The sequence below is a fragment of the Taudactylus pleione genome, unplaced genomic scaffold, assembly GCF_031769625.1.
Source record: "Taudactylus pleione unplaced genomic scaffold, aTauple2 ptg000127l, whole genome shotgun sequence".
Lineage (NCBI taxonomy): Eukaryota > Metazoa > Chordata > Amphibia > Anura > Myobatrachidae > Taudactylus > Taudactylus pleione.
In genome coordinates this window covers 3,163,154-3,175,031 of record NW_028284529.1, presented here as the reverse complement: position 1 = coordinate 3,175,031, position 11,878 = coordinate 3,163,154, and the positions used below count along the sequence as shown (strand labels likewise).

Here is an 11,878-nt window from a genome sequence, read left to right as displayed (position 1 = left end):
GGGAATAGCAGACTGCTGTAGGAACCCCATAGCGGGGAAACCAGCTGGTACTGCCAAACGGCCCACAATGGACGTCAGGACCTGAGTGAAGGAAGCCTAAGGGGGCTCCTGCATGGTGACCAAGACTTTAGAAGGGCCTGCAGGATTATAACACTTCACACAAAATCCATCCTGTACCATCTCCCCCTCACTTAAACCTGCAGCACATGACCTGCACGATAGCAGGATGGGAGCAGAAATGTGTATATCATTAACATTCTCAAACATAATGGTAGAGAAATAATCACACAATATGGCACGAAGGATAATGCAACCACTGATTATATCGGATACTATTAGGAAGACAAAATACTGCTCCTGACTGATGCTTGGGGAAGCTGCAGGAACACAGGCTCAAATATGGCACAGTGCAACCGCCCAATACAGTATCTGACCAACCACACAAATATATTACATAATAAATGTGAGGATCAGAAACACCCTGACAACACCTTGTACTGTTAGGGCATTAGAAAAAAAGAAAAGGTATAGTTATATGCTGACAGAATGTGTAGAGAGACATACAATGCAGAAATAAACTGCACAATGGCACTACAATTCAACTACTCAGACTCAGTGTCTGGTAGTGCTACATACGCTGACCAGAGGGTGAGGTATGCAGGGAGACCGGACTCCACGATGACCTGAAAGCTGCGACTTGCCACTTGCAAGAAAACGGCCGCCGAAGACGTCAGAGGGGGCATGTCCAGAGAGCAGCTCAGTGAAGCCAGACCTCAAAGGAAAGGCGCGCTAAGCTGAAGGGTGGAGCCGCTAAAACAGGGAAGCTGCCTCCCCTGCCTGGTTATTAACCCCTGGGACGCCGGTTCCCGCACCGTTTATGTCCCTGCGTCCACCCCCAGAACTTCCAGTCTGTCCTGAGACCGGAGGTATCGACTGCCGCAATGCGCGGGTCACTGCTCGCGGTGACCAACTTACCTTATCCCCTGGATCTGGTTGCAGTCCGGGGTCAGCCTGTGCTAGTGTGACCCCCAGCTGCCCGCTGATATCAGTACTGGGGTCACAGCCCGGAGGGGTGGTGGAGTGACAGCGCTGTCTGTCGCTGTGCACTCAAGATAGAAAAAAGTTTGAGGGCTGCCCATGTGTTACAGTGACCCAACTCCGGCCGGGCACCAATTAGAATTGAGGTGGCTCTGGCTTGGATATAGGGAGAGTGGCCCAGTACATCCTAGGAGTTGAAAATTAACTGCATGATGCCCAAGCCATCACCTACACCCCAAGGTCTCCCTGTGGAACCTATGGCCCCTGAAGAAATCTGTCAAGCGACAGCTTGCAAAAACAAAAAAAAAAATTACCTCTATTGATAAAACTGTTGAAATAAAGTCTATCACCCCAGATGGGACCTGAATCCACAATTCCTGACCTCAGAGGTCAGTTAACTGTAGATAGTTTAAAATAAAGATAAAAATACTAAGTTTGGGCTGGAGCTCAGCCATATGTGACCAACTCTCTCGGGCACATTTCTAAAACTGCGGCTTCTGGGGGATAGAGGGAGAGGAGTCACTCACACTTAAAGATTTAAAGTGCCAGCTCCTCTCAACCACCTGTCTATCCCCAGTGTCCCCTGGTGGATGAAAGAGAAACAGAGAAAATAAAACATAAAAGCTTAGGACTGCCTGAGCAGTCCCATTGCAAAGATGCATCTGAATCCTGCCGCACCAAATGAAAAACTGAAGGCCTGTGGTTGGGGGCATATATGGGGGAGGACCCGAGGCATCCTGTGAGCTGAAAACTTTAACGGTTTGGTGCCTGGCTCTCTCCAATCACATTATGCCCATGGTATCCCTGTGGGTCCCTATGGACCCTGAAGAAAAAATGATGTTTCCCCAATTATGATTTAAATAAAACATGGTCAATTATAAACCACAAACTATACAAATTGTAAAACGTATTTCTTGTCAGACCTAATACATGTTAATGTCCTTAGGTCCAAAAATTGCAGCATTATTCATCTTCATGGCAGAGGTATGTCTTTACAATACAAATTGGCAATTTGATAGTAAGAAAGATGTGCCCACTATTGCATTCTCCATCATTGCACACAAAGCTCATTACCAGCACAGCCTTTGTCCCCCCCACACATCTGACACAGGAGCTGATTTAGAGACAGACGCTGTGTCTTTGTAGGCGGTGGCTGTGCTGAAGTATGCAAAAGTCACAGGAGGCATCTTAAGTAAAAAAAAAAAAGCCCACTGCTGCCTGGGTGTATCCAGCTTTATTGATCAGTGCAGCCCTGCGATAGAAAATAAGTTATACTTTATTCAAGATGTGGTAGCTATGGGACCAAGAAGAAAAGGTACTTGTAAAAAACCTTGGCCTATGTGCGCTTCCGACACCGCAGTATCCAATAAAAAAAAGTGGTTGCGGGGTTGTCAGCACTGAAAACCCTACACCAAGTACATTTTTTTTTTTCTTTCTTTACTTACCTGCTTGGGGGGTCTCCACAGCTCCAGGAAGCCTCCCCTCCATCGGGGGCTGCTGGGCGTTTAAGTTCTCTTAGCACCCGTTACAGGGACAGACACATGGGGAGGTCACTCACAGACACTGACATGCTCTCACCACTGCTGCAGGAGACTGGACCCCAACGCTGGAGGAAAACGACAGCGCTGCGGAAGGTGAGTAATTAAGGACTAATTAAGCCAATTGGAAACTTCTGCCGGGGACCCAGAGAAAGGCCTGCTGATATTTCCTAAAATTAAGGATTTTAGGAAAAATCAAACATGCTCTGGCGATGCGAGAAAAAAAGTCCCAGCGCTCAAAATCTAAAAAAAAAAAAAAAAAACCTCACAGGTGTGGGATTTTTGCTATTCACACCTCCAAATGAATATGCCCCTTAAAAACCTAATCAAAAATAGTCTGTTAGTAAATGTGAGATTTAGCTTCAGGAACACAATAAAATCAACCTTTAGTAAATTTACACCAGTAGCACTATTCGTCCAGTCCATGGATTGAATTTGCTGTGCTTTTCCTTTAAAAGCCCAATTTTCAGCAAGACCTTGATGTGAAGTCTACAGCTTCCAATTATACTTCAAGAACAATTGTAAAATAAAATACAAATAGGGGTCCACTTTCATGCCATAGAACATTTAACCTGTTTATTACAAAGCTTAAGGAAACATATCTAGCATAAAACCACAGTAGGCACACTAACCAAAACACTCTGGCTCTTTTATCAGGCACACTGTAGTCACTGTCATATTGATCTTGTAAAATTGGTGCCAATGTATTTTAACTTTTGAAAATTAGTCTTCTGTAATTGGCCAGAGTAAGCACACTGTCAGAGGCTCATTGGTGCTGGCTATTATATATAACTTTAATCTTTGGCAGAGTGACTACAAGCGGTTTAAAATGCTACTAAGTTAATTTTGCAACATGTGCTATATGTAGAGAATTGCATACAACTACTAAAGTACAGATAATGACCTAACTTAACAAATTAATACTTTAGGAAAGGTACGTGTGTACTATGTACATTATTATACATTTAACAATTAAAAGTCTGCATATAATAGGCTGATATATGGGAATTAAAGGTTTAGACAGTTAATTTTATATAGCAGTGTCAGACTTTTCAAGGTCTGAAATTGTATGTTAGTCTTATAATTTAAGAGATTATGATATATACTAATGCAGGTATCTGGCATTTAATTAATGTTCATAGACAGATGCAAATTTATATTAAAACATTGTACATTATAATGATCTGCCTAAACCCTTTTATGCAGCACATATTACTTGACACTTAAGTGCAAAAATACTGCCTTTAAGTATGCTGCTTTTAAACAAAGGAGTGTGAATTATTTTGCAATCATGTTACTTAAGTCTATGTAAATCTTGCTGAACACTAGAGCCAGTGTTCACAACCTCAACCCTTTCAAGCTTTCCCAACAGGTCACGTGTTGAGGATTTGTCTCTGTGGAAGTAGGTGGTATGAATATTGTCCCAACAAATTAGATCAACTGACCTGTGTGTGATCAAAGAAATCCACAAAACATGACCTGTTGGGATTACTTGGGGACTGTGTTGAGAACACTTGCTCGAAGTTACCCCAACATAGTGATGCATAAAATGAAATGCATTGATCCCATTCCCTTGAACACACCCTGAACTGTGATGCGCATGTCCATGTTTCCACACAGCTTCTGCTGTTATAATTCTGTTTTATGTAACTTTTGGATTATTTTTAAACTTCATAATAAACTTTCCACAACATGGAAGCGTCCATTATCTGTGTATGTATAAGTGTTTATTATACACATGCACTCCACATCCAATATGGTTAAAAATGAACCCTCATTAGTTCTAAATAATTTACAAAGTTGTAATGTATTGAGTTTTTCAAAGCAAAAACTTTGTGGCAGAGTAGTAGCAGCAAAGGATGCACTGAAATATCAATACTGGCTACCAGATATTACGCCACTCTCATCATACAAAACACACAGCAACCACAATTGAATCTACAGCAAATAAATGTAAACAAACACTATACAAGGAGAACTTTTAATGTTGTGTATTAATTTTTTGGGTATTTTTTTTTTCTCTGATTGTTCAACTGTCCATTTAGCCGATGTATAAGTAGTACATACACAAATAGTTCTTACAATTCAATTATATGTCATGCCTTCTCTGAAAATAACAGAGGATGTGATGACCTCTCAAGCCCCGTCATGCCAGCTTCAGAGCAGAAAGACTAACTGAATATTTTGGTATGGGGGATGAAATAATGATTATACAGTACAAACAAAACCTTTTCTTTCAATTTATCTTTCAATATGTAGCTTGCATTGATACTGGACTGGTTTACATAGATGTGGTTTTAGGACAAGCATGGATTAAATAGGTTGGACAGGTTGAAGAGGTTGCACATTCTCGGCTGACATGGAAAACTAGTAAACACTGAAAAAGGTTACTTAACACACCAAGTGGATTTCATCAAAACCAAAAACATGCAACAATTGTTTTAAAAATCTTTACTGCAATGTAAAAATTGAAGTAAATGAGCAATTAGAAAGCTATCATTTTCAATTCTCTAAACTGCAAGGAAAAAAACAAACAGAAAAAAATCAAACTCCTGTGTGAATACTGTTTTCTAAGTCAGAACAGAAAGTGGCCACTTCACACACCATAAGGGTTTAATTAAATATCAGTAAAGATTATTTATTGGAAAGAAAGATCTTCCGAATTTACTTTCACAGCATTTACCATGTAAAAAAAAAAAAAAGTTTTCTGTGCACTAATTTCAGACTTTAATTATTTGTTGAAGCAGCAAATAATCACCTATATTTATTTTGGCATTTACATCTTATAAGCTTCCTCAAAGCCCTAAAATTCACACGGCCATAACAGTGTGTCACCAGAAAATACTCTCTCTGGTAACACAGGCTATTCTCAATACCAATGTCAGAAGAAAACAGGAAGCAGGGCATTACACTAAATTTCTGGATCTAAGAACACTAGTGAGAAGGTAAAGTGATATCTAGAGAAGTTAGCAGATGGTATCTCAGAAGGGAATAAATGCCTGCTGAAGCTGTATTTTGGTTGTAAATATATATATTTTTTCTTTTTTTTGCTCTTTTCCATAATACACGCTGATCGCTGTAACTGCTCAATAAATTGCAGATGTATGCTTTGTCCTAGCTGTTCCAATAATACCCTAACCCTCCCACCCTTTACTACCGTACACCAAATATTGTGGATATGAGCCCAAATCATCCCAGTAAATCCAGTGAGCAAAGTTAGTGTAATGCACTGGTGTGAAGATAAAAAATACAGTCTCTCGTTTTCAATCATCATCAAAGTTTTGCTGTAGGAGAAAATTGGCGGCCAAATTTTCATTCTTCTCGCATGCAAAATAGGCTTGTATCACGAGTCCTTCAGGGAATCCTAGTGCTTTTAGCTGCAGAAATAAAAATGCAACATAGTAGTTACTAGCATGTGGTCTTTATTAGATTCACATATGAACATACATCACTGAAACATCTATGGAATTGTATCAGCAAATGAAGTACTGCAAGAAATAGTTAAAAGGAAACCTATACTAACTTTATTTTGTGTGAAATAAGAGGAGACACTGGTAAACCTGCTGTCACAGCACACTAGGACAATAACCTAATGCATTCTAACAGCTAGCGTTACCGCTAGCTTGTTCAAGCGGGGCGCCGCGCCCTGCCCTATTTCTGAAGGGCAGAAAGCACCCTGCCTTCCAGCACGGCACCCCGCTGAAACAGCCTGCGGGTTCTGTCCTTTTCGTCACTCTTGGGGCCGGTCACTGGCATCCATTCACTGACAGCGACAGCTGCTCTGCAGTTTCCCCACCCAAGGGACACTGCGGCCCGCGGGTGGGGAAACAGCAGAGTAGCGGTCACCGCCGGTGAACGGATGCCAGTGACCGCGGTGCTTTGGGGTTGCCCAACATGCCCCAAATAGTGACGAAAAGGGGTCGCGCCATAAAGGCACGCCCCCTTTTCATCGGTCACGCCCCTCTTCGGGCGCGTGCACAGAAGTGCCCTTGCTCTAGGGTCTGGCGCCCTGACTGCCGCCGGACCTAGAGTGAACACTAACAGCAGTGTTATTAATTACTCGCACACATCTATACTTTACACTGCACTGTCACTCTTTTTCCATTTTCGTGTGATGCCCTGGGGGGGACCTGGCTTGGATGTTTTTTGGGGTGCTCTGTGCCCCGCACGTGAACCAGTTAGTTTTAGGGACTGCTAGTGACAGAGAAGTCGTGACAAGGCCTAGCAGCTTCCCATGTATTTGCAAATGCATGCAACCAATATCTCTGAAATTCTATTGCCATATAGTGTTCATATATTGTTGCTGGTATAATTCAGTGTGCTGAGGAACAATAGGGGGTTAAAACCCCCTCCCTTTTCTACTTTCTTGGAAACAGTCTCTGTCGTTTAAGAACTCCACCACCGGAAACGGCAAGCCAACACAGCTTCAGCCGACACACTGGAAGTCAGGTGACAGATATCCAGAGCAGCCTCCCCAATATGTGTAGCTGCATCTCTGATGTTACCAACCAAAAAACCCTCTGAGACCTCAGAAGCATTTGAGGGAAGGTTTATAGACTTCTGGCAAACCTCCACCTTCCTAAACTTCAGGGAAGAAATGGAAGGCATAGGTAACGTTGCACTTGTAATTAACCATATTACATGGCCACTGCAGGGGATGAGTTCCATTTCGTGCAAGTAACTTCTGTAAATGGATAACACGCAGCCAAAACATCCCTGAGGTTGATACCTCTAACCAGGCGTTCGCCAGGCTGTAGCCCTGCGATCAACTAAATGATCCGATAAAGGGAATTCCGCAGAAGTAGCCCTTTATTTGTACAAACAGAGCCTGCTTGAACAGAGCAGCTGGTTCGACATCCTCTATGACCCAGACAGCTCACACCAAAGCAGGAATAGTAACCTCAACCCGAGTCTCCAACTCCAGTGGAGGGGATTCAGGGTTATAACATCCGCAATCTCTCAGTCATCAGATGACATCTCAGATGTGTGTGGTCTATGCTGACACCAGAGGACTCCTATAAGGCCTAGCGGCTTTCTCTTCCTGAAGCAAGTCTGTAGGGCAGTAGAGGTAACCGCCATCCACCCCTGGCGGGGGCACAGGTGGTATCTGCATAGCATTAATCTGTTGTGGCAATCCCTGAGGGGAAAAAAACAGACTGCTGTGGTAACCCCATATGCAGCTGGCACCACAAAGTAGCCCGTAATAGTAGCCAGGACCTGAGATAAAAGGAAGCTCTTATAAAAGGGGTTCCTGCACAGGGGACTGGGACATTAGAAGGGCCTGGTGGATTATACCACCTAATCCATCCTGTACCATCTCCTCCTCACATAAACCTGCACCACCTGACCTGTAAAATAGAGTGGGTGCAACAGAGCGCACATTATTGTCCCTCCCAGACGTATCTGTAGAGCAATATCGCACACAATACTAAATATTAATGTCACCACTAAGACGAAGTGTAAAATATAAAATTATATATATATATATATATATATATATATATAACTAGGTAGGAAGGCAAATTAATGGACCAATCTGACACTTGGGCAAGCTACAGGAGCTTACTGCTCAGATATGGCAGAGTGCAACATACAACGGAATGTGGCAATTCTCACAAATACCTAGTTTTATATATGTGAGATATCAGAAACACCCTGACTACACCTGTAAGCAGGGCATGAATCAGAGAGACAGTTGGAAGAAATTACAGTTTGTGAAAAAAATAGAAAGACAGAAAGCGCTAGCATAAGTCACATACCATGCAGAAATGAACCTACACCATAGCACTATAATCAACTACGCAGACTCAGTGTCTGGTAGGCAATAGTGCTGCATACACTGACGCAAAAGGGAGAGGTATGCAGGGGGATCTGGCACACTCTGGCCAGAGAGAACTGCGACATTGCCATCCAAGAAAATGTCCACCGGAGACCTCAGAGAGGTCTGAGGAGAGCAGCTTAGTGTAGCCAGACCGCAGTGGAAAGGTGCGCTTTAGCGGAGAGGAGCCGCTGGATGTTAGATAGGGAAGACAGCCTTCCCCTAGGCAGCGTTTAGCCCCCGGTATGCTGGAGCATTTCAGTTATCCCTCCAGCCTGCTGTCCCTGGGGGCCTAGTGGAAGCGCAGGACTCAGTGCCTGGCTCCACATGCTGGCATCCCCAGGGAGTCCCATCATCACCTATACCCCAAGGTCACCCTGTGGACCCCTATGGACTCTGAAGTAGAAATAGTATTATAGTGTTAAACAAGTCTTCCCAGCACAAACTGGCATATCACATCTGTAAGATCAAGTACAAAACAGCTGATTTCAACCAGTGGTGCAACAAATGGTACGTGCTCCCCCCCAATAACATAATATGAGCCAATATGTCTTTTACCCCCATTATGATCCACACTGGGAAAATACGTTAAAATTATATTAATGCGTTATGAACTATTTAGAAACAAAATAATTCAAAACACTAAGCTGGTTGCACAATCTCCATTTAGAAAACCAATAAAACAGACATCACTATCCACTGGCATTATCTGTTGGGTATATTTCATAGATGATCCGTCAAAAATAAGCTACATCAGTGACTAGGGCCTTAACTTTTCTAAAGGATTGCAGTATGGTGGCGATTTACTTACCCTTTCTATAGCTTCTTTTTCCTGAGGTGTAACTTGAATGTAGTTCATATGACCACTTCCAGCCTCGGCAGCTACTCTTCCACCTCCACCCTGACCACCAGCAGATTCAGAGACTGGATCATTTAACATCTGAATGAACTGTTCCTGGTGTTGACTAATTTGCTGTTATATGAAAAGTAACAAAGCAATTGTGTTATGCTATGCAAGATAACTATGGGACAAATCTGGGGAAGAAATAGTTAAAGTGTTACAGTTTTTAAAACGCTGCACTTGTAAGAAAAACTTATGATCAACCAATCACTTTCAACATATCTGAACACTTTCCCCACAACTGGAATTTATATATTCACCTAAGTGCTATAACGAATATAAGAGATATTATTAGCTTATATTTGTTAGGTGCGAGATGGTGTACACAGCGCTGCACAAGCTTTAACATAAAATCAAATAAAGTATGCAGCATTCACACAATGCACATAAAAATAAAATTAAATAAGAAATTAGAAATAAAATCACAGACATGGACAGACAAGGACGAGAGAAAGGGTTATGGCAACTCGCTGTAGGTAACAGTTTGCAGGCAGTGGTGAGACGCACACCAGCTCTCTATGATCCTGTGTGGTGAGCACACAGTGTCAGTGGCTGAAGGGAAGAAGGAGACAGAAGACCAGAAGCACTGGTGGTAAGGTTAGCACAAGGGGAAGAGGAAGACCATGACAAAGAACTTGCGTTCTATAGGTAGTGTGAAAAGTTACAAGGTCAACTGGGAAGGAGACAAGTTGGACAGGAGAAGGGAGTGAGAGGTTAAGAGTAGGGCTCGTAGGCTCTAATGTAAATGTTTTTAAGGAAAGTTTAAAGCTAGGTAGAGTGGATGAAAGTGAGATTAACGAGAGAGCACGCTCCAGAGGAGGGGAAAGGACTGTGCTTACCCACACATTATTGGGTCAGAAAAGCTGAATAGAGACCAACTTTTATGAAGATCAGCTACCAATAGGTCCAATCTACTCTCCATTAGTGACTAGGTATGGATAATCGCAAATTTAAAAAAATAAAATAAAAAATCAATAATGGCACGATAATGAAAACTGATGACTAACCGTCTATATGTACACATACACTTTCTGCAACAGGAATGTAACTATTGCCTTGCAATATATGTCCTGGCATATGTCTTTATTTGCAGAGCTTTAGCTTATCTACAGAGCCAATGTCCTGGTCTCCTGCTGTTTATTCCCCCACTAGGTCTCAGTCTGCTCACATAAAAAAAAAAAGCAATGTAGTCGTTCCTCTTTATGTGTAATTGTGCTTACAAAGCAAAATGAATGCTTAGAAAACCTTCACACATTTCAAAATAATTATACACCAAGAGGGTCTACCTAAATTAATGAAATTCACAAAACATTATGGATTGCTATCAAATGAGTGAAATTACCTGCAATAATGAGGGATTTTCCCGTCCTATCTGCTGTAGAAGTGCCGGCAACAAAGAAGGATTTTGTTGTATAATTTGCCTCATCTGTTGAAACTGAGGCTGATTCTGCAAGAAATCAAGGGGATTTCCTAGAAATAAAATAAATGAATAATGTACATTTATCACACACAAAATGCCATTGCATAATCAAGAATTAAAAATGTGTTGCTATATTAAGCCAAAGTTTTTGCAATCACATTTTGTTCCTGATTTCCTCACTACTTCTACATGATGGTAGGAACATGCAGCAAAATTAAAAACTTTTAGAACAAAAAAAAAATATATATAAAAAAAGAAACACCAAGGAATGAGACAACTATATGTAACAGAACCTTACCTCCAGTTGAAGGTGTAGAAGGTGTAGTAGTCGTTGCAGCAGCTCCAGCTGCCATTGGCAGAGGCTGAGTAGGGGCTGTACTGACAGCTTGGGGAGGTTCAGCAACTGCCTGACCTTCTCGATCCCCTGGTATTCCCTGAAACATGAAGACAATCCATTTCTGGTGCCTGATGCAGTCATTTAAAATGTCCCCTCATGGACACCATAATGTAGAACCTTCATTTTTGCATTTTAGTTTACATTAAAGGAAATAGGAATGAACACTTGATTAAAGCTTAGGTTTTTTTTTTCTATCCCAGCATTTAAGTTATTGAGTTGATTTAGTGGGACTTAAGAGATATTGTCCAGAATCAGTATGTATGACCTCCGGCCACATGCCGGAAGACTGGCAGCAGTGAGGATCCCGACAGGGGATTTAGGTAAGTAAACCTCCCCCCCCCCCAAACCTCCCTTATGGGTGCCTAACCTTAACCTCCCCCAGTGCCTAACCCTAATCCTCCCATCCCCGCAGCCTAGACCTAACCCTCCCGGGCAGGGGGGGGGGTGCCTATCCCCAAGTCCCCTGGGAGCCCCTAACCTAAACCCCCCCCCCCATTCGTTCGGTACACTGGGCTCCCGTCGTAGGGATAATAATAGGGGTTGGGATTGGTAAAATGTAGCAAAGTCTTCCAAAAGGAAGACAGATAAATATACACTTAATGAGTTAAAAGTAGTGTGTTCACAAATTAGACTAAACTTCTGTACATGAAAATCTTCCAAACCATCCCAACCAGCTAGTAATGTTTCTCAGAAATGAATATGTTAAAAGGAAACAAATTGTATCTGCAGGACAGTGTAGATCATTCTACAAACTAAAAATAGGACA

The 11,878-nt window shown here is 42.2% G+C and overlaps 1 protein-coding gene across 2 annotated transcripts in view; it reads right to left on the bottom strand.

Annotated features, from left to right (window-relative positions):
• Positions 1-4,543: 4,543 nt before the first annotated feature.
• The window catches only part of RAD23B (RAD23 nucleotide excision repair protein B), a 28,323-nt gene continuing 20,988 nt past the window's right edge, over positions 4,544-11,878 (bottom strand). For both annotated transcript variants that reach the window (XM_088472601.1, XM_088472600.1), the window contains exons 7-10: positions 11,014-11,149; positions 10,638-10,765; positions 9,206-9,367; positions 4,544-5,953 (exon numbers count right to left, since the gene is read on the bottom strand). In XM_088472601.1, coding sequence (XP_088328727.1) covers positions 5,840-5,953; positions 9,206-9,367; positions 10,638-10,765; positions 11,014-11,149 — 540 coding nt within the window. In that variant the 3' untranslated portion in view covers positions 4,544-5,839. The remainder of the gene's footprint in view (positions 5,954-9,205; positions 9,368-10,637; positions 10,766-11,013; positions 11,150-11,878) is intronic.